At 45.4% G+C, this 26629-nt stretch overlaps 1 protein-coding gene across 1 annotated transcript in view; it reads left to right on the top strand.

Moving 5' to 3' along the window:
• Positions 1-26629, top strand: part of MYH15 (myosin heavy chain 15) — a 69882-nt gene that overhangs the window by 38085 nt on the left and 5168 nt on the right. The window contains exons 20-43 of the mRNA XM_055801486.1: positions 781-930; positions 1914-2084; positions 3120-3299; positions 4619-4751; positions 6527-6594; positions 7989-8076; positions 8304-8421; positions 8719-8842; positions 9511-9647; positions 10024-10279; positions 10726-10968; positions 11557-11733; positions 12255-12400; positions 12984-13074; positions 14065-14454; positions 15432-15558; positions 16686-16804; positions 17270-17466; positions 18482-18831; positions 19348-19472; positions 21778-21893; positions 23830-24022; positions 24735-24938; positions 25647-25772. Of these exons, the coding sequence (XP_055657461.1) occupies positions 781-930; positions 1914-2084; positions 3120-3299; positions 4619-4751; positions 6527-6594; positions 7989-8076; positions 8304-8421; positions 8719-8842; positions 9511-9647; positions 10024-10279; positions 10726-10968; positions 11557-11733; positions 12255-12400; positions 12984-13074; positions 14065-14454; positions 15432-15558; positions 16686-16804; positions 17270-17466; positions 18482-18831; positions 19348-19472; positions 21778-21893; positions 23830-24022; positions 24735-24938; positions 25647-25772 (4029 nt within the window). The remainder of the gene's footprint in view (positions 1-780; positions 931-1913; positions 2085-3119; positions 3300-4618; positions 4752-6526; positions 6595-7988; positions 8077-8303; positions 8422-8718; positions 8843-9510; positions 9648-10023; positions 10280-10725; positions 10969-11556; positions 11734-12254; positions 12401-12983; positions 13075-14064; positions 14455-15431; positions 15559-16685; positions 16805-17269; positions 17467-18481; positions 18832-19347; positions 19473-21777; positions 21894-23829; positions 24023-24734; positions 24939-25646; positions 25773-26629) is intronic.

Below are 26629 nucleotides of genomic sequence, written 5' to 3'. Positions count from 1 at the left end.
TCTAATTCTGGATGAGAACAGTTACCGAGAAGAGTTGAGCCGTGGATTGTTTGTTCACTCATCACTCATTCATTATTCATGTAATTTTAAGCTCTGTGTGACCTCAATCAGCTAAAGGTAATACCCACTTAGAGGTACCTCCTAATTCAGGGAACAGAAGTCCTAGGGTTAGCACCGCTGCAGCTGTGACAGTGTTGTAGAAGATGCTGCAGCATTTTGGTTAACATGAAATTTGTTGTTTGAAGACAGGCTGTGGTACAGGCTCAGAAACTAGAAAACTGCTGGGGAGAAGTCTATCCTGTTGGTGTGGTTGCACCTGGGCTAAAAAGAGACTTCTGATGGACTCTTCTTATCGCCTGCTTATGCCACAGCATCCCTCAACAAGTAGAAGCAAATGGCAATGAGCAACTTGAGCACACAGACCTCCCCTATTCTGGCAGTAGCTCTGGGCATCATGGCTGGCATCCAGCCGGTGAGCTTTCTGGTACCTAACTTCCACGGCAACGTGTAAGGCATTAAAATATTCGCAACTTGCTCTCCAGCTATTTCCCAAGAGGTACTTTACTAGCACTTTTTGTATGTATTAGTATACATACATATACATAACAATGGTTCGACAAAAAGCCAGCACAGGTGATGGGAGAAGCTATGTGTTGTGTTAAGTATGCCTTGGTGGTCATAAGAACCACCATGACATTTCATTTAAACCATAAGCAGGGATTGAAGCAGGCACTGAAATCCCTGTGTTCACAGAGTGGTGTTGTGAAACATGTGTTTTAGGTTTTGTATGCTGTGGGAGCCTTATCTAAGGCAGTGTACGATCGGATGTTCAAATGGCTGGTGGTCCGTATCAACAAGACCTTGGACACTAAGCTGCCGAGACAGTTCTTCATTGGAGTCCTGGATATCGCCGGGTTTGAAATCTTTGATGTGAGTATTAATGTGTAAGGTGGAAGGACATAACAGACACCAAGCCCCTGGGTGGTTATTCCTGTTTTCTAAAAGAACAGAAGGCTGTGAGCTGAGAAAGTTGTAAAGCAAATCGTGTATATGAGTTTACAAGGGTTTTCCATTAATAGATGTAGAAAACACTCATCATTTAGCACAGCTGAACATGCTGATAGTTCCTGGGGAGGAAGAGGGTGACAACCTTTAGCAAAGACAACACTTTGCATGCTTTGGGCTGTGTTTTAGAAGAATGTATTGTTCCCAATCTTTCTCTTTGAGAGAAAGCATCTTGTATAGGGTAAGATATTTCTTCCTCTTCATATAGGATATGTCTTCGTCTCGGTATAAGATAAGAGATACATCTTCCTCTCAATATAAGTAAAAAAATTTTTACAGTGAGGACATTCCATCACTAGAACAGCCTCCCCAGGGAGTTTGTAGAGTCCCCATCACTGGGGGTTTCACGCTGTGACTGGACAGGGTGCTAGGCAGTCTCATCTAGGCTCCCTCTCCCACAAAACGTTGGACCAGGTGATCTTTCAAGGTCCCTTCCAACCTGGGCTGCTCTGTGATTCGATCATCACTGTAAAGAAGTGTATGTGCATAAAGCATGTCACAACTTCTGTTTCTCAGAATCTGTCCCTGAAGATGTTTAATGCTGCTGCTCTGTGTTGCTGTCCGTACGCAGCAGAGCAGGGTGCGTTGGCTCTGCTCCACAGGACTGCTGTGGCATGCTGCCGAAGGGAAGGGCATCCTGACAGACCTGAACAAATCTGGGCATGAGGCAGCCAGCAGCCTGCCACTGAACCCCCCCCTCCTATGCCTTGGGTGTTATGCCCAGTAGTCTCCCAACCCGCCACTGTGTAGAAGGTTTTAGCTATAAACAGTTTCCTTCTTGCTATTCCACCAAGCCCTTACCATCGTTAACTGTGGTGCAACGCTTCTTTTTTTATCTCCTCCTGCAGTTTAACAGCTTTGAGCAACTCTGTATCAATTACACTAATGAGAAACTGCAACAGTTTTTCAACCATCACATGTTTGTCCTGGAGCAAGAAGAGTATAAGAAGGAAGGCATTGACTGGGTGTTCATTGACTTTGGCATGGACCTGCAGGCCTGCATTGATCTGATCGAGAAGGTGTGTACGGCAGCTCTGAGGTGTATCTGCTGAATTGGTTTTACTCATGATGCTCCCTTGGAGGTGTCCTCAGGGCTCAGTGGGCAGAGTAGAGCAGACAGCAGGGCGGTTCCTGCCTTTCTATGTGCAATGCAGTATCAAAGGGCGATGGGTATCAGTGGTGACTTGGCTTCGCCTCTGTAAGTTTGCGTTACGGAGCCAGCAGTAACCACAAACTGTACCTGTTAGTCCGTATGGCTGTGTAATCTTAGGGTTTGCTTTTGTCTTTCTCTGTCCCTACTGCCCTTCCATTTACTTTATTCCCCATACGCTTAACATCAAACTTCATTTGTCAGCTTCTCAGGGCAAATGCTATGTGTCAGTACGTGCCCCATGAAACTCCTGCTCGTGACATTATATTGATGTGCAAGCCCTTTGTGCTTTGCCTGGAACTATTGCTTCCCTCTCGCCGCTTCCCCAGCATGGGAGATGCCTTTCCTTTTCCTTTTTTGCGAGTATAATGTGGTCCTGCTGGGGACAGCTGTCCCTTGCTGTATCGCTCTTTCTGCCACGTCTTACGTATGGCACGGCATCTAACCCTGCTGATCTGTGAGGAAAAATGAAATTTTAAGTCCTGCCTTAGCTGGAGTGGAAAGGCTGATTATTGAGTGCTCTTCTACTTGATCACTTTCCTCCCCAGGGGTAGGTTATCTGCACATGAACTTAGTCCCTCAAACAACCCGTCCAGTGCTAGGAAGCTAGTTCATCTGTTCCTGAAACATGAATGATAAAATGTGTGTTGGTCCAGCTGCCCTGAAAGGGAAATCAGACCCCTCCTGGAAGTCATCATAAAGCCTCCTAAGGCAGAAGTGACATACTGAATAGCCAAAGGTGTGGCTACTATTTAACAGAATAGTCCAAGGCTTCCTCCTTCAAAATATCAAAAAAAGATATTTTGCAGGCTTAAAATTCCATCAGGCCAGACTTAAAAGCTGCACAGCTACCGAAAGCAGGCAGCCTAAGCATGTTCCAATGAAGATGTCCTTAAATCCACAGCCACTGGGAATCCTGTCGATCCTTGAAGAGGAGTGTATGTTCCCGAAAGCTACAGATATGACATTCAAAGCCAAACTCTATGACAATCATCTCGGCAAGTCACCTAACCTACAGAAGCCCAGGCCTGATAAGAAAAGGAAATACGAAGCTCACTTTGAACTTCTTCATTATGCCGGTGCAGTAAGTTCCCCTGCTGCAGGCTGACTTTGTATCGGGGTCTTCCAAGTGGGGTTTGGCCCATAGCGCACAATGAGGGAGGGTGGGAAGGATGAGGAGGCGACGAAAGGAACAGTCAGGAGTAAAAGCCTCAACTCTCTCTGCACAAGTAGTGCAACACAGTGAGGCACCACCAGACTCCAGGACTCCTGGTCCTTGGATACACAAATAAAACGAAACAAGCTGAGGAAGGCTGATAGCGCTTTTGCCAAAAACATGCCTTGCCTTGCCTTTATCACTTTTCTTGTAATCAGGTTAGGATTAGTATTTAAACAGCAGCAGCATCTAACTTTCCACCTTGGTTCCCTGTACAAATGAACAGAGTAATTTCTGCCTAAATTCAGGGAGGGTTAAAAAAAAAACAAAACAAAAACCAACAACCAAAACTTTGATGTTCACTTTTTAGTCGCATTAGGACCAGCGCATCAAAGTAGCAAAAGCAAATGTGGTTAATTCTGCTGTGAAGGTTTAGTCACCAGGTCTGCTGCTGATGGGGTGAGCGGGAATACAATCCAATACTGTGATGCCTGAGCCAAAACTTGCCCAGTTCCAGAGCTTGGCCACCCAGTTTGCAGGCCAGACAGCCAGACAGAATTTGAGAGGGACACAGGAAATTTTTTATCAGACTAGAGTTGATATGAAGCCTCAGCACAGCAGAGCTGGAGCTTACCTGATGCTGTTAATTTCAGATTATAATTGAACATTAAGCTAATTTTGTATTCATTAAGAGAAGTCATGCCCATCTTGGTCTTTAGCTGTAGTTGTTAATGCATTCAGCAAAGAAAATTAGAATTTCTATCCCCTTGAGGTACTAATAATAGAACATATTTTTCCACTAAACAGAGCTGTGGCGAAGTCCTGGAGTTAGATTTTTAATTAATAAGTTTCTGTCAGAAAACCTTAATTATTTCAGTGTAGCATGCTGTTGTGAAATTATTACTTGTGCATCTTATACTTCAGCAGTTATTAGTAGGGTTCCTGGGGCAGTGATGACCTGGTATGTCTATGGCCAACCGCATGGAGAGTCCCTGGGAAGGTGTAGGGACTGGACCGTCTGGAAGGGCTGTGCAGGATTTGGATGGTAATTATTAGGAAGAGAGGCTCAGGACCTAGGGAGCAGAGAACTGGAGGGGGAGAGCTGAAAAACCAGGTGGCTGTTACCACTTAGAGCACAGCACTTTGCAGAAGGTCCACTGGTTCCAAGGCAAAGTCTAAAGAACTACTAGCTGCTCTGAAGAGGAACATTTGCAACCTCTGGTTTGTTTTCTAAACCCTTGCTGCAGGTTCCCTATAACATCATTGGGTGGCTTGAGAAGAACAAAGACCCGCTTAATGAAACCGTAGTAGGTATTTTCCAAAAATCATCTAACAAGCTCCTGGCAAGCTTGTTTGAAAGCTATGTCGGCGCTGACAGCGGTAAGCAGCATCAGCTTCCGTGGGTTTTCCTCCGTTTCTGGGATGTGTGCTTGGCAATGAATTGCAGAGAGAAACCAATTCTCTCTGCAGCAATTGACTTAATGCTAAATGAGGCATGGACTAATTATTTAGATGCGTACAGCATCTGTAGGAGTTTGCCAGTTACACCAAGGAGGCCATTAGCTCAGCTAGCTTGAATGTGTAATACCTCTGAGCAATTTTGGCAAGGAAAGCTGTGTGTTGTGAACGCTCCGGTGGGAGTTGGAGCGTGTGAGCGTTCAGATATGCAGACAAGTATTGCACAAAAAAATTTTGTACATAAATACCTACGAACAAACACAGCTCTTGTTTCCCACGCCGTAGTCCTTATTGCTAGCCACCTTGAATTAAATAAGAAATACAATGTTTAAGAGAGAGGTTTGGAATATTTTATTGTGTAAGTGGCAAGCAGACGCTGAAGGTACCTGAACACCATTGGCCAAAGTAGGTTTTGCCAATGCATCTTCTTTATTGCTCACTGCTGGGTTTTTGTTTGTTTGTTTGACAAGACTAATTCACACAGAACTGTTTTATTTGTGAGAAGACAAGTAGAAAGCATCCAGAAAATTGATCTTGAGTAAATAAGACTGGCATTCATTACAAAGACGTAGCTCTTCAGTCCTGAAGTTGAAATCACTTACAGCCTATTTATTAGCAACCCCGTCTCCATAGATGTTGTCATCATGAATCATGAGGTGCTTTGAGGAGGCAAGCAGGCTGCAGACTTCATAATGTGAATAAGAGACGGAGATGAATGTAAATAACCAAAATCTTGCCTCTAGCAAATTCTTGCAAGTTACTAACTGCCTATTTGCCTGCAGACATTCCTGTCTGTCTGAATACTACCTTGCTTTTCTTCAGTGTCAGGAGACAAGAACAGCCTGTCCAGCTCAGCCTCCTCCAGTCTCGGCAGCGTCACTTGCAGAAGGGGGCAAGGTTGTGGATAAATCCATCAAGCACATTGCACTCTTCGCTTCACCTTTTTATGTTGACTATTGTTGACAGGTGACAGAATGCCAGACCTCCTGGGAATGATCTAATGGTCCAGTGTTTAGAAAGCTGCAGCAACTGCTGTACATTTTTGGGTCGTGTTTGGCTCTTGTGAAACTTGAAGAAGGTCACATCAGAAACTAGCATTCCTTTGGAGGGTCTGAGTGATTTTGACTCTGAAGCTTTAAGCAAAATTCAGGCAGTGCAAAGCTTGCTATAGATAAAGTTATAAATATTGATTTCCCTCTATTCTAGACAAATATTTGCACATATGCATAGCAGACGTGAGAATCAGTGTCTTTACAGTACAATGTACAGTATGAATTTTCTATAAGCATTAATTTTCTTTAGCTTTTTCGACATCGTCTCACCCTATAGGCTTTTTAAGGAACTACAGAGAACTCTGTCTGCCTTACTCGTGTTTACGGACTTTCTGCATAACAAGTGATGCTGCATAGGTCTGAAAAGCAAATGCCATTCAGAAAGCTTCCAGTGGCCTTTGACAAAAATCAAACTTTGCTGCACTGAGCTGCAAACGTGTGATACATCACAGCTGATATTCTGAATGTTTTGCTTAGTACTTGAGCAATCTGAGCCATCGAGTCATTAGCTATGACTTTGCCTTTCATTCAAAGGGAGTTGTACTATCAGAACAGGTTGTCTATCTCCCGTGCCCTGCCTGCACCTGCTACTGAGATACACATTGTGATTTTTATTTATTTATTTATTTATTTATTTTACCTTAGCTGACCAGGGTGGAGAAAAGAAACGCAAGAAAGGGGCCTCTTTTCAAACGGTGTCCTCATTGCACAAGGTTTGTGTACTTTCTCCCCATCTGACAGTTTGAGTTAATAAATTGAGGTGGAATGTTAAGGATTGTCATGAACACAAAAAAATGGAAATCCAACAAGAGAATTTGATTTGAGCCTGGGCTATCGACCTTGAATGCGCTGTTCTTAAAACTGCATGTGGGAGGGGCCAGTACATCTTATCTTCTTGAAGCATTCAGGAGATTAGTGATATTTATTCTATTTGAGAAAGTATCATAAAATGTCATGAACAATGTTTATTACTTATTCCGTGGCTTATAGCTTCGTGCATGTCTTTGGAACAGGAACTGATTACAAGCAATCTGCGAGTCCCTATGAGATTCCTGTTTGTAAGTGGATCGTAGGGTTAGAGCAGTCATGGAAAACAAAGTTGAACGGAGTGGCAGATAGCTTCTTTTCCCCTAAGTAATTCCCTGCTAATGGTGTGTGCTCCTGGTGGAAGCTGTTGTTAGGATCATGCCTGGGGAAAAATGGGGCCCATAAATTTGCCATGAGCATCATTTCATATGGGTAACACTGAGGAAGCTGTAATGCAGGGGAAGGAATTGGTCACCTCCCACTAGTCAGGTCATTCTATCCTGTTTGGAAGTGCTCCTCATGAAGGGAAATCAAGGGGAATGGAGACCTGTGTCTTACTAGCTGAAGAAGTGTAAAGATAGCTGAAGGACCCCTCAGACAGTAATTTCATCTAATGCCAGCCCACAAGGAGCTGCCAAGTACCCAGCTCACGGTGTCTCATTTACCATCCTGGCTGGCGTACGAGACATTTTCAGTTTGAACAGTTGAGCTGATGGCATTATATTCCACCTCTGATGGTCTCCCTTTTCTGCTTACTAGACAAAACTCTTCCCGCAGAGCTTGGTGATCACTGGTAGGCACTGACTGATTGGCTTCTTCAAGCTAGCCTGCTGCCTGCCGGGGAGATGTCTGGTTAAGATCAATAAAGGGAATATGTTTGGCCAGGAGGATAAAACCCTAGCTTTCATGAGGAACAGGTGGGTCGGGCGAGAGCTGTCCTCACTGAGTGGGGATGTGACGAGGCAAAATGCAGTTGGCTTTCCGGACATGCTCCGCAGGGTGATGCTGCATCTCGCTCGCTGTTCATCTTGTTTCTGACACTTCAGGGGTTGTAAGCAAAATATGTGCCTTCTTAAGACCTTTCATAAAACCCATGTGGATTCCTATAATAAGGTAAATTTGTACTTTGGTTTATTTGAACACATTTCTCTGTAATAATTTTGGTAAGCTTATGATTTTTTTGGAGACTATTTAAAAAGATGACCTTAATAATCTTAACAACCAACAAACCAAAGAAATAAGTGACTGGAATTCCAGTAGACCACTAAAGCTAATTGTGTTTTTAATATGTCTGTTCTAGGAAAATTTAAATAAGCTGATGACTAACCTAAAATCTACAGCCCCTCACTTTGTACGATGCATTATCCCCAATGAATCAAAAACTCCAGGTATGGAAAACACAACGGTCTTAAAATTTTAGTATATTTGAACTATGTCATTCCAATACTTACTTCCAAGTCACCAGATCGTACTTTAATACTGTCTGTGTTGTTCACCTTATCCGGTGGTGTTGCTCCATCAGGAGATGACTCATATTTTGCAGTTCCCTCGGTGAAATGGCGTTTAAGCCCTGTGGAGAAGCTTCATTTAATTTAGCCTCGTTTTTCCCCTGTAGGTGAAATGGATGCTTTCCTTGTCCTGCACCAGCTCCGCTGTAATGGTGTCCTGGAAGGCATCCGCATTTGCCGTAAGGGTTTCCCAAACAGGGTGCTTTATGCTGACTTTAAACAAAGGTAATGCAGAGCTGCGTTGTCTCCTGTCCTAATGCATCAGTCAAAATAAGCTAAGCATGCCCTCTCAGTTTTTATTCAAGGTATTTTATTCCATTCAAGTTTATTCCCCGTTCAGTTTCCCTGAACATGGAGGCAGAATTCTGCTCTTATTGTGTCTCTGTAGACGCAAAGTAGGAAATCACCCTAGGTGACTTTTTTATTTTATTTTTATTTTTGGTTTGTTTTGGGGGAGGGGGAGGGGAGGGGGAAAAGCAGAATCTAGGCCAGTTTTACTCAATGCTCATCTGTTATTAACAGGTACCGCATTCTGAATCCAGGCGCGATCCCAGAGGATAAGTTTGTGGATAGCAGAAAAGCTGCTGAAAAACTGCTGGCATCTTTAGATGTTGACCATAACCAATATCGTTTCGGACACACCAAGGTAACCCGAAAAGACCACTGTGCTTATGTAAAAAGAAAACTGATGGATCTAGTATCTAACTTGCAGAATAGGACATTATGCCATTTCTGGTGGAGACAATTAATGAAGGGTTAATAATACAAGGAACCAGTAATATAGCAGCAGAGCAATATTAATTTTTAAGCTGTGCCAGAGGAATTTTCTCTCTCCGGCTCCAGCTCCCACAAAGCTTTTATCACAGCAACACCACAAGTAGCCACAGCAGCAGCTGATGCTCCATACCCCGCAGTACAGCAGTAGCTTATTTAATATAGTACAGGTACACTCAAACATAGGCGGACCACAAGATCAGCTGCAGCTTTTGAAATGAGGCCATGTGCAATTACGACACGATTGCATTAGCAGGGATCTCTGGGAGCAGGGAGCTGTGGTTCGGCTGACCTCCTCTGAACCCTGCCACAGCTGAAAAGTACTGTGGCAACAAAATAGTTTGGTCTCTTCAAACCCAGGGAGATGAGACACGGTTTTAAAACAACTTCGGAACTGATGCAAGCAGTATTTGTCCCTCCATACTCTTTTACTTTATAATGTGTCTATGAAAATACCTTTCCAAACCATTTCAGTAAGGTCTATGTGACTCTGGAATAAAATCGTTTGTTATGGTGAAATGACATCTGTGCATGTACCAGGTCTTCTTCAAGGCTGGTCTCTTGGGTCATCTAGAAGAAATGAGGGATGAGAGACTTGCGAAAATCTTAACAATGATCCAGGCAAGAGCACGTGGCAGACTGATGCGGATTGAGTTTCAGAAGATTGTGGAACGCAGGTATGAAGGCACATCCTTAACTCTGAGCAGATAATAGCCGTTACCATTTCATTATGTGTTGAATAGAGCCATTCTTACAGTCCTTAAGGCTATAGGTAACTCTAAATTAAAGGTTTAAGGTGGATGTATGATGAAAACTGTAGCAACTGTATATTAGTTTCCTGCAGCTCTGGTAAAAATCAGATTTGGAAATTTTTTGTGTCCCTGAAACCCAAGAGATATGAAGGAACTTTCTTGTATATCTTGGGACCTAGTACAAGTTCCTAACATTACTGAGACCAAACCTGTAAAACTGACTGAGAATGAAAAAAAAAATCTCACTTTCTCAATTCAGGCTAAGCTTTAGGGAATCTTGTTTGTTTCCTTCTTAAACCAGGGACGCTCTTCTTGTAATTCAGTGGAACATCCGCGCTTTCATGGCTGTGAAGAACTGGCCCTGGATGAAGCTGTTCTTTAAGATCAAACCTCTTCTGAAGTCTGCAGAAACTGAAAAGGAGATGGCCAATATGAAGGAAGAGTTCTTGAAACTGAAGGAGGCCTTGGAAAAATCTGAAGCCAGAAGAAAGGAACTTGAAGAAAAGCAAGTCTCTTTAGTTCAGGAAAAAAATGATTTGCTTCTTCAGCTCCAGGCTGTGAGTAAACACATATATTCATATATTCATTAGATGTGCTTTGAAGCTCAAAGCCTTACAGGCCAGAGTGTTAGTGCAATTCAACTAAAATAAGCTCTCGGCCTTGTCAGAGTCTTGCTAAAAATCAGAACAGACAGAAATTCTCATGTTCTAGCATATAACCAGGTGGGCCAGCAGTGCAATTCTTAGTAGGTTCTGCCCGAGGCAATGTCCCTGGCAGTTCGATATGGGAGTAGTCTTATGTGTGATCAGCCACGCTCCTCACTGTCTCATCCTGCTCCGTTAATTACCTGTTGGTCTCGTCTTCCGAAATCAGGAGTAGGAAATTTTCCTTACGCTGCTCTGCAGCTTTGGATCAGGCCCCGTGGCCACCTCCAGGGTCGGTGACAAGTGAGGAAGAAAAAAGGCCAGGCAGTCATTGCTGTCCTCTCCTTGTGCCCCACCAGGAGCAAGACACTCTGGCAGATGCTGAGGAACGATGCGACTTGTTGATTAAATCAAAGATTCAGCTGGAGGCCAAAGTCAAAGAACTGACGGAGCGGGTTGAGGACGAGGAAGAAATGAACTCTGAGCTGACTTCAAAGAAGAGAAAACTGGAAGATGAGTGCTCTGAGCTCAAGAAGGATATTGATGATCTTGAAATAACGCTTGCAAAAGTAGAGAAAGAGAAGCATGCTACTGAGAACAAGGTACCTTTAGGACTTTGATGTGTCTTCAAAAGAGGTTGGGCATGGGTTACCTTTGTGACAGGAGCTGCTGGTCTTCTGATGGCTTCACACTGTCTGTTACTCAGGCCGTGCTGAAGGATCTGTACATACAGTTATTTGACCTTGCGAGGGAAAAAGTGTTAACTCTGAGCCTAAGTTTCCCTTTTTCTGAACCGAGTTTTGCTACAGTTCAGCTAAAGAATTATGTCTAGTTCAGGCATTTTTAAGTAAAGAGGTTTTTGCCGTAACCATGAGTTCCTCCAGCTTTTCATCTTAAAACCCATAGATGTAAGGCTGGTCTCCTGCCAGAATCAGAAGCTCGAGTCTACCATGAGAGTGACGCTGAAAAGAATTTAGTATATTTGAAAGTACTAAACCCACAGTGAGAACTGGCACACGTTGGCTCCCTTGATGGCAATTTCACTCAAAAAGCCACAAGGGGCTGGGGGTCAGAGAGGTCCCTTCCCTTCCACTGCCCTCCTGTGTACCAGTTCAGTATGGTTGTTTGGGCCAGGTGATGATGCTCCCTTTCTTCAGAGTCTTAGAAATACCTCTCCCTCTCTCACACAGGTCAAAAATCTGACAGAAGAAATGGCGACTCTTGATGAGAATATCAGCAAGCTTACCAAGGAGAAAAAGTCCTTGCAGGAAGCTCATCAGCAGGTTCTGGATGACCTGCAAGCAGAGGAGGACAAGGTCAACACACTGAGCAAAGCTAAAGTGAAACTGGAACAGCAAGTGGATGATGTAAGCTGGCTCTGCCTTCATGTCCCCCAGGCTTGTTTGTCCACCACTTAGAGCCTGAAATGAGTCTGAAATGTTGCAAAACCTTGAAATGTATTCCCGTCCTTTTAGAAACGGTCGAGGGTTTAGAAATGGAGTCCTTGTACTGTCTGTAAAAGGTATAATCAGGAACGCTATAAAAACTCATCTGTGCAGTTCAGCCTTTGAAAGGAGTGCGATAACGAGGGAGAATCCACTCCGTTTGCTTTTGCCATTTATCTGGCATGAAGTCAAACAGAATTTTGCTAATAAGAGAACTGCAATGCTTGCACAAATGTAAAGCATGGACAAACCCTTATGTTACATTTCTTTAGCCCGTATGCCCACTGGCTGTGAGAAAACCAAACATGTAACAGGATGCTTGTACTTACGTACTTCTGGTTTGCAACGTGCTAGAGCTCAGCACAAAACTGGGCTCAGCGTACATCTGGCTGTTGCAAACCATCTGTGTTCAATGTATTTAATAAGTAACTTTGCTCCTAAAGCTCGAGGGCTCACTTGAACAAGAGAAGAAAGTGAGGATGGATCTAGAAAGGGCAAAACGCAAACTGGAAGGGGATTTGAAGCTGACCCAGGAAAGTGTAATGGACTTGGAGAACGATAAGCTGCAGATGGAAGAAAAGCTAAAAAAGTAAGAGTGATTCTGTTGTACAAAGTAAAGCAGCACAGTTATCTGTGTTATTTTGGTGCCTTCAAGTGTGTCATCCTGCTTTGATGGCAGCTAAAAGAAAATTCCATGGCGAGACAGTGTATAGCCAAGGAGGGAGGGAAAATCACTCTTCCTTGTGCACAGTAGAACATTAGAATTCATTATAGTTGCCAGCATTTTTAAAAAAAAAAAGTTTTTTGTGTTTTTTGTTACTTAGAGGAGAAAGCTGGAGGAAGTCTCTAAAAAGTTGTTCATCCTAACTAGCTATGATGGTATTGTTGAAAGATCTGACTCTGAAATATGTTTTTCCTTTGAGTCTGAAAAGAATGTCACTTTTGTATGACATGAAGAACCAGAAATACTATTGCACAAATGCATGCAGAGTCTTGACTTGGAAACTGCTGCTCAGGAGGAGATGCGTTTTCATGCAATTCACAATACATGAGGATTGCTTTCATTTTTCAATACATTAGAAGTTTTATTGAACAATTCTTTTTAAATTACAAAAGTCAAACTTGAAGCTACAGGCAAAATGGTCACAGTAGGATTCTCCTTTCCGTGGCAGGAAAGAATTTGAAATGAGCCAGCTGAATTCCAAGATAGAAGATGAACAAGCTGTAGTGATGCAGCTGCAGAAGAAGATCAAGGAGCTTCAGGTCAGCTTGCTTCTTTCTCATGCATTTTAGGATTTTTTCTTTGTGCCTCACTGAAGGGCTTTGCAGAGAGTTTTCAGCTCTGCTTTGAGACCCGAAGCATTGCAACTCTGTAGCTTCCCAGACTGATCCCTTTTCCCCTCAGGATGCTCGCTCTTATAGTGTTTCCTTCCCAGCAGCAGGACATATGACCACAGAATGCTGGTGATTTCAGGCTCTGGTGTTTTGCTTTAAGCAAAATACTTTTTTTTTTATTCAAGCAAATAATATTGTTCCAAAGCGTGGAGCTGTGGGTGGATGCTGGGGAGGAGTTCAGCAGTGATAAGCATGGGTTTGAAATCTAGGGGAAGGGTGGGCTCAAATGCATGGGAAGTTTTCAACAGAAATGAAAAGGCCAAAGAAAGTCAGCACAGCTCAAACAAGATGTCTTGATCCAAAATACCAGTTCTGCTTTTTTGTAAATAAAGAATGTTTGCGTAACCTGGATGTGGAGCATAGATTGGTCAAAATAACTGTTTCATAAAAAAGACTGGTCCCAACGAATATTTGTGCAATGCTACGCACTGCTGTATTTGAAACCCTGCCTTAACGCTCCTAGAGGGAAGTTACTTCAGTCACAGAGCTCTAAAAATGGGAACAAATTGTCCCTTTCAATGACAATTTGATGCTGCCACTCCTGCTGTCAAGTAACCTCTCTCATGGACTTCGGCCGAATGTCAAATACGTTGGTATAAGGTCAACACATTTGACCTAACTGTCTTGAACTAGAGCTTGTAGAGCAATCTACTGTGAGAAAAATGTGACTCATCATCCATACTCTACCTCAAGATCTGATTTACTGACACAAATGGGCAAGTCCTTTAATTGCTGTGCTTCTACCTGTGTTGTAAAGTGCAGGCTGGAAGAGGGTTTAACAATTCGTAAAGTGCTTCATGGTCTTGTGATGGGAATCCTCATGAAGGTGAGCCAAAGGTGCTTGTGTCTCTTTGGTAGGCTCGTATAGAAGAACTGGAAGAGGAGCTGGAAGCAGAAAGAGCTGCTCGAGCCAAGGTGGAAAAGCAGAGATCAGATCTGGCCCGAGAGCTGGAGGAGCTGAGCGAGCGGCTTGAGGAGGCTGGGGGTGCCACGGCTGCCCAGCTGGAGATGAACAAGAAACGTGAGGCAGAGTTCCTGAAGCTGCGGCGGGACCTCGAGGAGGCCACGCTGCACTACGAAGCCACAGCCGCCACGCTGAGGAAGAAGCACGCAGACAGTGTGGCGGAGATGGGGGAGCAGCTGGACAACCTGCAGCGGGTCAAGCAGAAACTGGAAAAGGAGAAAAGTGAGCTGAAGATGGAAGTGGATGATCTGTCATCCAACATGGAGCAGATGGTCAAGGGAAAAGTAAGTGTCCTGAGGCTTCCCAAATCCCCAGAGGTCATGAGTAGCTAAGGCTGGGTGAAGGTCTCCCAGGACACCCGGTGGGGCTGGAGTGTTTTAGAAGGTCAGAGGGTGCCTAGGTGCACAGTGTCCCCCGCTTCCCCTGCTGGTGGTGTAACCCTTCTTACCTGGAGATGGGACAGCAATTAAGATGCCCTGTCTAAGACACATAGTCTAAAACACCCAGTCCCAGGCATATTGTTTATGCATACATCTCAGAGCAAAAACTGTGTCCCTTAAATCACGCTCGCCCAGGCTGGTGATGACTGGGGCGATGCTGTCCAAGGCAGGGTATCTCCCACCCTAAGCAGAGTCCTCTCAGCCCCTGCCCTTGCTTCACAGTTTTGACCCACATTAGCAAGAAGTGCAAAGCAAACGCTTGCACGACCACCAACTGTATTTTTACTTCCTATGGCTGAACTGGGGGGTTTGTTTCCTGGGTAGATAGTCTTGGTAGCTTTCAGAGCACTCTAAAGAGTTCTTTCAGTGCAAGCAAAGAGAAGAAATTTCAGTATTCTGAGAGTTAGAAAACTGCCGTCAAACTCAATTTATGATAAGTGGCAATTAAAGCAGAATCAGTAGAGCAATTTTCATTGGAGGTGATTTTCCCATCTATCAGTTATGAGGAGGAGATGCCTGAACTTCTTAGGCATGTGATTGCTTCTGCAGTTCTGGCAGAGCCTTTTTACACACGTGCTGCCATGCAGAACGCAGTTCAGGGAAAACAGCTGGGGAAGGTGGTCTGACGGGGAGCCCCCTGGCCTGGGGATGCAGATACAGGGCTCCTGTTCCCTGCCCTGCTGCTGTGGTACTTGTGCCTTTGCTTTCTGCCATTTCTCTGAAAGATAAACAAAAAACCAGGTACGTCTGGATGGCTGGAGCTTCCAAACGGCTGCCTGGGGGCTACGGCTTGCTTTGCCTTTTCTCCTGATTCCCATTAGGCCAACGCAGAGAAACTCTGTCGCACTTACGAAGACCATCTGAATGAGACAAAAACGAAACTGGACGAAATGACTCGCCTCATGAATGACCTCACTACCCAGAAGACAAAGCTCCAGAGTGAGAACGGTATGTGCGTGTTCTGCCCGGACTGACCGTGTCCCAGTAATTCACCATGTGTGTGTCACCACTGCGTCCGTGTGGTGTATTGTGCAACGGCAGCTGCTCTGGAGGTGGCTGGATTAGGACTGCTGAATGGGGCAGTAGCTTTGTGCCTGTCTTCAATATCTTTATAGCCTTGGTGGGGGGACCTTGCCGTGGACCAGATTTCAAAAAACTCGCTATAACCGTATTTACCAGCACACTGTGATACCATCTCATGAGCGGAAATGGATGTGTTGGCTAGGTACCCAGCTTCAGGAACAAGGGCATGTGCACTTATCTTGCAGTGTCAGAGGGAAGACGAAGGAGCTGGAATACTGTCTGTGTAAATACCGTCTGCCTCCGCATGACCTTGGGCGTTTGCATTCTAGAAGATGCTCACATCCAACCCAGAACACCACATCTCCTCTAAGTGCTCTCTTCCTTTTTAGCCAGAGCAGTACTATTCAATCTCTGCATCCTCATCAGATACCACTGTTCTGTGTGTTTACAAAGACATATTTTTCATGTCCTGTGTGTTTTCTAGTGAGTTCTGTGTTCTCTATAAGGCTGTTGTTTCCACCCCGCAGCAATGCCCTTGTGATAAATTACGTTTTCCTTATGTTTCCCTCTGCTCCATACGCTGGTGGTTGTGAAGTTCTCAGGGTGCTTTGCAATCTTCTGAAAAGAAGTCTGAGGAAAAAAAATGTAAAGTAGTGAAAAAAAGTCTAAACAAACCCAGCCACAACTGCCTGTGAAAGTAAGCATCAGTCTAGTCTGATCCACGAGCTGAACTAAAATTAATGAATCAAGGTATTTGCAGTATGAAAAAAAAAAAAAAAAAAACACAACAACCCCCCCCCCCCCCAAAAAAAAAAAAACCCCAATCAAACGCCACGAAAAAAAAATCTCAAACCAACCAACCAAAAAACCTAAGGAAAATGATCCTGGTGAAGCATCTGATGGTTACAACATTGGACAAAGCTTTGCAAAAGGTCAGCACTGATAGCTCTTTTCCTCAGCAGAATGGGTCAGGTGGGACTTTGATTTTGGCTGGGACTTTGCCATTTCATCATCTTACAGGGGTTGGTTTTTTTTGTTAAATCCTGTGGCAGGTGAATTTATAAGACAACTTGAAGAGAAGGAGTCACTGATAAGTCAGCTGTCCCGTGGGAAAACATCATTTACACAACAGATTGAAGAACTTAAGAGACAGCTGGAAGAGGAAACCAAGGTAATGCTTTGACTGTGTCCCACTCACTGAAATGGAATAAGGAAAACTGTTTATGTTCGTTTGTAGCCTGGATAAAAGCTAAAATGAGACGTAAGAGTGAGAATGCTTGCTGGTAATTGTACTGATATAAGTTCCAGCCCTTGACTGAGGCAAGTCACAAGAGAAGAGTTCGGGAAAATAATCGTCATTCATAATTGTTAAATAAAACCTACCCAGTAGGATAGCCAAAATTTCACATCCTGCATTTTAAAAGGCTGGATGCTTCTCCAAAGGTCTTGATAGCCTCTCAGTGTGTCACCAGTTAGGGATGACTTCAAATACTCCTTACCTCACTTGACCTGGACTGTCAAGCTCGGAGGCAAAAAATGAGTAAAAGGCTTAAGCCTCCATTGGAATTCCTAGGGGCTGTTAGTTTGGTTTTGCTGTAGGTAACTCTGCAATGCTGTGACCTTCCTATCCCTGCAGTCCAAAAACGCCCTGGCTCATGCCCTGCAAGCGGCCAGGCATGACTGTGATCTCTTGCGGGAGCAGTATGAGGAGGAGCAGGAAGCCAAGGCAGAGCTGCAGCGGGCTCTCTCCAAGGGAAACGCCGAAGTGGCACAGTGGAGAACAAAGTATGAGACTGATGCCATTCAGAGAACCGAGGAGCTGGAAGATGCCAAGTGAGTGAGTTACTTGGGCTTCATCGTGCCCTTGGCTGGCAGGACTGTGCTCCCAGGACTTGTTGTAGCACTAAGGGAACAGGGCAACCTGGCTGGGAACATCCCTCTGGCTCATTGCTGTCATCTGTGGCTGTCCTGCTCATTTCATTGCTTGAGCAGGTCAAGGATTCTGCTGAGTCCTTGTCCATGGGGCAGTGGGTGTAGGTACTGGGGTTTAGTTAAGAACTAACTAGATTAGGTTACCCTACTTGGTTATCTGTCACGCTCACTTGCTTTGCCCCAGCCCAGTGCTGTGTTCCCTCGGTCCTGACTTCCCTTCGCAGCGGGGAGGTGACGGCTGCCCTGGGAAGGTAGGGCAGAAAGTTGTGTTGGCTTGTGCTGTGCAGTCACTCCCAGTCTTGGACATGATGGAACAAGGTCTCTGAGCACCTCCTGCATCAGCCTCCACACATCTGATCTGCATCATCCTCACCCACCTCCGTTATATTTTCTCTGCCTAGTATCTTCACATTCTTCTTTCCAGGACCTCCTTCCTTTCCAGGATCTCTCTTTGCCATGACTCCCAGCCTCCTGTTTTCCCAGTCTAAACAGTCTATGAACAAAAGCCTAGGGTATGGCCAGCCTCCTGATTGGTGGTTCTGTCTCATATCTCTTAATTGCAGAACATGACACTTGCATTTAGACCAGGTCTTATCAAAACTTAAAACCAGCCCATACTGGTTACAGCTAACAAGTGGCAAGCTGCTGCTGGAGAGTTCAAAAGTTCAATTTCAAATATTCACACTCACGCACACATGCACAAAATTATCTGCCACATGTCAGCATTCATAATTCAAGCTGGTTTTTTGCCTGTCATAGACCCTTCTCTCTAGAGGCTTGATTTCTCCCTCTCTTTCCCTTGCCCCTCCAATTTTCCTTTCCAAAATTGATTTATTGAGATACTGCTTTGGTGTCAGTTTTTCTGGGTAACATGGCAATGTTATCAGTCATTTCACTGTCTCTTCCAACCTGATAGGAAGAAGCTTGCCGCTCGCCTACAAGAAGCTGAGGAAGCAATCGAAGCGGCTAATGCCAAGTGCTCTTCTCTGGAAAAGACAAAGCACAGGCTGCAGAATGAGCTGGAAGACATGATGATTGACCTGGAGAAGGCCAACTCGGCAGCTGCCTCCTTGGACAAGAAGCAGCGCGGGTTTGACAAGATCATCAGTGACTGGAAGCAGAAGTATGAAGAGTCACAGGCTGAGCTGGAGGCTTCCCAGAAGGAAGCCCGTGGCCTCAGCACTGAGCTGTTCAAGCTGAAGAATGCCTACGAGGAGACGCTGGACCATCTGGAGACCCTGAAAAGGGAAAACAAGAACCTCCAAGGTAGGTTTTGTTCAAGCCCCGTGTCCAGTGCGAGACCAACACCAGTGGGCAGCTGGAGGGATGCAGGTGTCCCATAGCAGCGGTGGGGAAAGGTGTTTATCTCATCCTTGAGACTAGCTTTCCAATGTGTTTGGAGACACTGACTGATGCTGGCAATGAAGGGTTTGCACATAGACAATCGGCGTGGCCAGTCTTGGAGGAGGAAGAAAAAGGATGACAGAGGTGCGGAGGATGAAGCCGGCACAGCCCCTGAGGCAGAGCACAGTGTTGCTAGCCTGCAGATCACAGATAAAAACTAAACCACTGTAACCACTTCAAAAAACATTTACGACAAAGTCTGTACCTTCAAGTTGGTTGGGTAAAAATGTTGCTGTAATTGCAAGTCAGGCAGCGCTTGTGTGCAGACGAGCCCTTGAGGCAGGAGGCAGAGGCACCTGTCCTGTATTCACGCTCCACACACCGCAGCAGGTTCGGGATGCTCCAATCGCTAAATCCATCCATCCTTTTTTGTTTCAGAGGAGATTTCTGACCTGACCAACCAGATCAGTGAAGGAAGCAAGAGCCTCCATGAGATAGAAAAAATCAAGAAACAGGTTGAACAAGAGAAGTCAGAAGTTCAGCTGGCCCTGGAAGAAGCGGAGGTAAGGAAAGCAAGCTCAAAGGAAGAGGAAAGGGTGTCTTTGTCAGGATTTTCCTTCCTTTTTCATCCTCTCGGCAACACAGCCAACATGTCAGTTGGTAGCAGGTACGACCTCCCCGCACCCAGCTCCTCCGGCCTCGCTAGCCAGTGTTCTCCAGAGCGATGACTTTTGGAGAAGTCGACTCTAAGATCCTCAGTGGAGGAGGCCCTTCCAAAGGATGTGCCTTGTAGTTTTTTGGGTTTTGTTGTTGGGGGAGTGTTTCCTTTTCAGGAGGCTCAGATCTTCTGCCCACCTCCTGAAAATCCACGCTCACTTCAGCACAGAATATTTCAGTCCTTCAGGAAACTGGAATTGCTGAGATCTATGGTCTTAGACTGTTTTATCAGATATTTCCAGCGTTCAGTTTCCACCAGGAAATTCACCATTTCCTATTTTTGAGAATAAGAAAAAAAACCCTCCTGATGACTTTAAATTTTGTAAGGCCTCGGATACTGTGTTGGGTACTGCAGCGTGCTTTAAAAAAAAAAATGGTAGCAGTCTCAGAAACCAAATGGAAACAGGCCGTTTGGAAAATTTTGGGCTCCCAATAGGAATTTGGTAAAGACATTTAGCATCACCACATTAATTTCTACAGTGATGAGTATGCAGGTACCCGGGAGAGATGCCTCATCCCAGTTTCTAGCAACAAGCCGCAACATGGAACCAGCCAACTGGAAATCTTGGTTATTCACTTAAAGGGCTCGGTTGTCAGGTTGTTTTTTTTAAAGTTTAGTGCACTGCAAAGCTGAGAAGGGCTGTTGGTGTTGCTGGCTGGAAGCCATACAGCACACAGCAAGGGACTTTTAGTGAAGGCTGCATTTCTTTTGAATTGTACCCTAAATAATATCTGCTGAAATGAACATCACCCAGTGAGAAGGACCCGTTAATACCTTAAATGCTGTGCTACTTCTTTTGTCTGTTACAGGACGCTTTATACTTTGCAGGGATTTCACAGCCAAACAAACAGGTGGCGTGAGCAGAGCAGAGGAAAGCGCATGCCTTTCTTCCGCAGCTCTGAGATGTGGAGAGTGATTATATGCTCTGCCAATAAACTTCTCTGGCTAGAAAGATTATATCGGTTGAGGGATCTAAGGGGCACACTTTACTTTCCTGGACTGTGTGGAATGGCTTCCTAGAGCTCAGTGGTATGAGGAACTGACGAAAGTAAAGTGGTGATATATCTTAATTGTGGAAGAAATGGTTTAATGCAGATTTTCTCCCTTCCCTGTGAATTTGGGGCTCTGGCAGTCACCAGTGGTGGCACGGTACTTCTGTGTACTGCTCCCATTAATCCATTGTGGCTCCTTGGCATGGTGCATGCCTTCGACTGACCTGTAGCTGCTGCTTGATGGCTGGAGGTTAGCAAGGATTTTGTACAGCTCTGCCTTCAGAACCTCCACCCTGTTTCCATCATCTCTCAAGGGAGGCACAGCTAAGCCTGTGCAACTCTACCCTTCAGGCAGCACTTCCGAAATACATGATGTTCGGTTCTGTGCTTTCCTTCCCTGTTGGATGTGAGCAGCAAGGAGACGGAATGCTACTGAGCCTGGTTCTGGCAAGACCTGGAAGTCAGAGGCCCTGTGATTTCACCATGGACTGTCGTCAGCTTAGTTCTTGACTTCCATATCTGAGAGGAGTGTAGGAATAAAGACAGATCTCCCTTGTTTCATAGGCTTGTCTTCATGCTAATTGGAAAGAGCAGACAGAGTATTTTTGCATTCTGTCATGTAGAGCCGATGTCTCCTATTTCTGCCCTTGAAGTCATATTGCCTAATAAGATTGTATAATTGGGAGGCTTTCAACACTTCATGGTTTGGGAAGATCTTTGTGAGCTGAGAGATGTTTGGACCCCTTCACCCTCCCAACAACTCTCTTGTTTTAGCTTCTGTGTATCCCTTACAAGCCCGTGAATTGCTGGAGGTATCTGTACAGGGGTGCGCAGCGCGGGATGTCCATTGATATCAGAACCATGCAGGCAGGGCCTAAGGTTTTGATAATTTTTTTTTTAACCCCTGGACTCTCTGACCATTTCTCCTCTGAGGAGCTTGCTGCTCAGTTTTCCAACTGCCAAGTTGCATTAGAAGGCAAATAAATGCCTTGTTTTGCAATGTAAGCTGCTCGTGTCCTTGCTTGGAGAGAGAGGGAAGGAGGGAATATTGCTGTTGGGGACAGGAGGTGCGAGCGGATCATCTCTGTGCAGCAGTTTGTGATCTGGGGGGGGGGAAATAACTCCTGGCCCGCAAGCTCTTAGTGTTTTCTATTTCAGGGAGCTTTGGAGCATGAAGAAAGTAAGACCCTCCGTTTCCAGCTTGAACTTTCTCAGCTTAAAGCCGACTTTGAAAGGAAACTGACAGAAAAGGAGGAAGAAATGGAAAATATAAGGTACTGTGCAGGAAGTGGCATGTTTCTTAAGGGGACGGTCTCAAAAGACCAGAAGTGTTCTCAAGGCCCAAGCCAGTCAAATGCCCCTCAGGTAGTTCACGTACCATCCGTACCAGAAGCCATGACACCTCTGACTATTTGCCAGGGGGTAGTTTTTCTTAGTGCCATTTTTTAGTTCAAATTTTCCTGCCAGGTCAGTCTCTGCTGGCGCACACATAAGCCCCCCCACGTACCCCATAGCTGTAACACAACTGACTGGCACAACCACAGTTGCAGCAGCCCGAGGGCTTTGCAGCATGGACACAAGTAGGCCTAGAGAGCTGCCTTCATATCCTCTGGGATGGCTGCCTCCCAGGGAGAATCACAGGCAAAATCGGCAGGACTGCCTCAGTGCCGCTCCAGCCTGTGCTGTCTGGAGGCACTCAGTGAATTTGCGCAGTTGTAGCCACGCGCTGCGGTGAGCGACCTGCCGACTGCGGGCACCGGCTGCGTGAGCGGCAGCCGCGGCGTTACGGGAAGTCTGACTAGAAAGGGAGGGGAGCTTGCAGGTGGAAGGGATGAACAGGGAAAATGGAAAGCAATTAGATGGGAGGAGGAGGATGTCTTTTGCCTCTCCCTCCCACCCAGCACAAATGCTAGTCTGAGGAGTTACGCTCTTAAAATTACGCAATGCTGGGCAGATGTTCAGCAACGTGTGCGTGCAGTCCTTCAGAAAACCCTGGCCTTGACTTAGTCAGCGTTGCAACACTATCAACCCAAGAACCATGTCATTGTTTGTTGGGAGGCTAAAGGGTAAGGAAGGGGAAGTCCAAGGCCCACCCTTGGGTAGATAGAAGAATAAACATGTTAATTGTTTCAATTAACATGAATGTTTTGGCCCTTTCAGACGCTACCTTCTAATGTCCTGCAGATGTCTGGATTACAGAGATCTCTGGGCAAGCTGTGCTCATCAGTGCTTTCCGCCTTGGCTTCGTTAGTGTGTTTTGCTGCCGAGCCATTCAGCGGCCAGGCTGTGGTGCTCCCTGGCCGTCTGGGGCACAGCTCAGTACCTGCTGAAGCAATAAGGCCCTCAAGGTTTTCCTTGTTGACTCAGTGATTTCCCAGAACTCTGACACTCTCAGCAAAACCTGGCCAGCAGTGAGATAAATGTTTCCCTGTATGAGTCATGTGCTGTGCTTTGAGTCACCTCCTAGTTGTAAAAGAGCAAAACTTTCATTATAGGACTTGACGGCTGTAGAGTCTTGAAAATTAAGCACATATCTGTATCTGTGTGCTGTCTTTAAATGGACATAAAGCTGCCTTTCACAGAGGGACCAGGCTGGTCTTATCTGACTTTAGATGTCTGTAACACAGATTTCTATCCCCGAATTACTGCCATTATAATTAGCATAAGAAATGTTTCTCAACATTCACTTTGATACGATAACTTGTAGCTTACACATGCCATTTACTATAAAGAGCACCAAGAGTAATTAATGAGCTTAGATTGTAGCTGCCTACCTTCAGCTTTATTAATCCCCTCCACTAATGCCTTTATAAAAAGGAAGAGATGTAAAACATCCCTGTAAACGATTCCGTAAACATCTTGGTAAGTGACTGCTAGGCTTGACATGCTTCTTGTTAGGTTCAAGCCTGTCCTTGCTTGAGTTTACAAGAGATCTGGGAGAACTCCTTCCTTTGATACTGCCAAAGGGAACTTGGGAGAAGGATGCTACAAGCGCTTACAGATCACGGAGCAGGAGGTAGCTGAAGGTGTGAAGCACACCAGCCAGCTAGATGACAGTGAGACACTAGAACCCTGTGCTATGTATGTCATTCAGAAATACACTATTTCTGGAAATGAGACACTTCCCAAATGTGAAGTGCTGTTGCATATGGTTCTACATTCCTGTGCCGAGGGGGAAATTACTCCATTTGCCCTTCATGTCCTTCTCAGGAGAAACCAGCAACGTGCCATAGATTCACTGCAGTCCACCCTCGATTCTGAAGCCCGGAGCAGAAATGAGGCCATCCGGCTCAAGAAGAAGATGGAAGGGGACCTCAACGAGATGGAAATCCAGCTCAGCCATGCTAACAGGCATGCTGCAGAAGCAACAAAGTCAGCACGTGTCTTGCAGACACAGATAAAGGTACTTCGAGAACTGCCAGTCCCAAGCACCCAAGGGTAGGTGCGGGCCAGGTTTCATTAGCACAGAGCAAAACAGCGGTGGGGATGGTAATTAAGAGAGAAGCTGCTCCCAAGGATGTGCAGGGAAAGCCCTTAGCGAGCACGTCTGGCGTAAGAGGATACTGAAATATGGATTTCTTCCAAGATTTGCATACAAGCTGGATGAGATCCAGGCATAAACCCCTTGCTGGCTACAGCCTTGCGCGGGGGCACAAAGCAGGAGGAACCAAAGATCTGTGATTTCGTGCTGAGCTTGCAAGTCCTGTAAAAGCGGAGAGCAAGTCAGCTAGCTGGAGTGCAGGGAGCGTGTGTATATTCACCATTGTTGTCTGCTTCAACACCTGTAATAGCTTAAAAAAGGAGAAAAAAAAAGTGCTTTGCTAAGACACCTCTTCAGCCATCACCTCTCCCACACCTGAGCAGCGAGCCCTGCCTCGGGCAGAACCATGAGCTCTGGCAGTTTTAAACACAGCATTTTTCCCCCATTGCGTGACACACCACAGAAGCTACTCAGCTTGCAGTGTGGTGGAAGGCTTTCTCCAATAAAGAAGCACTGAGATTCTTGAGGTGGGCCCCATGCAATGCCTGCAGTCCAGGGTCCTCTGATGTAAGCGTTGAAATGGCTTGAAATGGACCTGCACTGGTAAAAACCCCAAACCCCTGTTTTGTTACAGGAGCTTCAGGTGCAGCTGGATGACTCTGGACACGTGAATGAAGACCTGAAGGAGCAGCTGGCCGTCTCCGACAGGAGAAACAACCTTCTCCAGTCAGAGCTGGATGAGCTGAGGGCTTTGCTGGACCAGACCGAGCGGGCGAGGAAGCTGGCAGAGCATGAACTGCTGGAGGCCACTGAACGTGTGAACCTGCTCCACACCCAGGTTGGCTTTTCCCGTGCTCTCTCCCTCACCGGGCTAGACTGAGCCTTGTCTGTAAGCACAGACACTGCTTGGCCATGGCTGCTGTTAGCCACATACACCTTGCCCTCCTTCAGGTGACGAAATGAGGGAAAGGGACTTGAGTCACTCCCTCGATACACCACCTCACTCCCTTCAGGTTAACTGGAACTGGTGATTCAGCCAACTGCTTTAAACGCTTTCTCGAAAAAACGGTGATGGAAGATAACAAGAGTAAATTCCTCCACGCTATAAAACCGGTTTCCTGCTGTAGATAAGCGGCGCCTGGGATGGGGAGGTGTTTCTGTGGAGAAGCAATGCAGGGCTGGGCCTGTGCGTGGGGCTTGCTTTAGTCACCTCATTGATGAACTCATCATGGATCAGTCTTTTTCTGATGCCTTATTCATTCTTCCATTTCAGCTTATTGCTTACTATTTTAAATTACCATTCAAAACCTGAATATTTACACCTTTGAGAGTATTTTTAATATTTCCTCAGTCTGAAACTACTTACGCTAGTCAAGGCCAGCCCTTACCACGTCCCTGGGTCTCCCTTCCCAAATACTGCTCTGTGTAATCCAGGAGTTGCACAAATCAGTAAGCCTTGGACTGTTGTGGTATTTAGAGGAGTCATGTCTCTAATCATCACTTTTCCTCCTTTTCCGCTGTTCCTTTGGGGAAAACTTAATAAAAGAACACAAGCCTGATCAATCAAAAGAAGAAGCTGGAGGGTGACATTTCCCAGATGCAGAATGAAGTGGAGGAATCAATCCAGGAGTGCCGGAATGCAGAGGAAAAAGCCAAGAAAGCAATCACAGATGTAAGTAGGCTGGTTCCTTGCTCACTTCTTTTCAGTACCGCAACGTCTCAAGACAGCCAAGAAAGTATTTCCCAGGTGACCATTTCTGTGCTTGTTACAAAGCTCACACAGCCAAAGCACTCCACAGTTATCTGGAGGTAACTGATGAAAGAAACTACAAAATAAAACCGGCTCTAGAGGTAAAAAGCAAGGAAAGACTTTTTCCTGATTTTTAGGTTTTGTTGTTCTGTTGGGGTATTTTGCCCCAAGACTGCAGTTTCCACTAACCCTCAAAGTCTCAGGTCACGTCACCCTTGAATCAGGTAAATCATTCACCTGGATAGGCTAAACCAGTTCAGACTGAACTAGCACTAACTGGTCTCCCAGTGCACAGAGAGTCTGATGTGAGAAACACAGTTACTGAATCCCAAACAAGGTACTCCAGAACCAGGTGTCTCTTGGAAAAACATGAGGCCTAAGACCCCAGGAGGGGAGACAGAGTGCATCCCCCCTCTAAGGAAGACATAATTTGGGCAAGTATCGTTTCATTTCCCACAGACCTGGAGAAATCCATATCTTGACTTATAGATATAGATATAGATATATCAGTTCAGCTGATGTACCACATCATACCGATAGATACAATGAAAGCTAGAACTGGAGGTTTCTGTGAGTTCTGTGTGTCTGGAGAGCCTGGACAAAGCCAGTCCTGTACCATGGTCTTTACTGCTTCGCAGCTGACAGCACTATTTCTGCTGCCAGAGAGGAGAATGCTGATTGTCCTTGATTCCGCTCCAGCCTGGATTGCAGTGCCTGCTGTCTTCTGATGACTGCTCAGTGATGGGTACAAAAATCTGTAAATGGCTCTTGGTGGCAGG

The sequence above is a fragment of the Falco peregrinus genome, chromosome 4, assembly GCF_023634155.1.
Source record: "Falco peregrinus isolate bFalPer1 chromosome 4, bFalPer1.pri, whole genome shotgun sequence".
NCBI lineage: Eukaryota > Metazoa > Chordata > Aves > Falconiformes > Falconidae > Falco > Falco peregrinus.
This window is presented reverse-complemented; position numbering and strand designations above follow the sequence as displayed.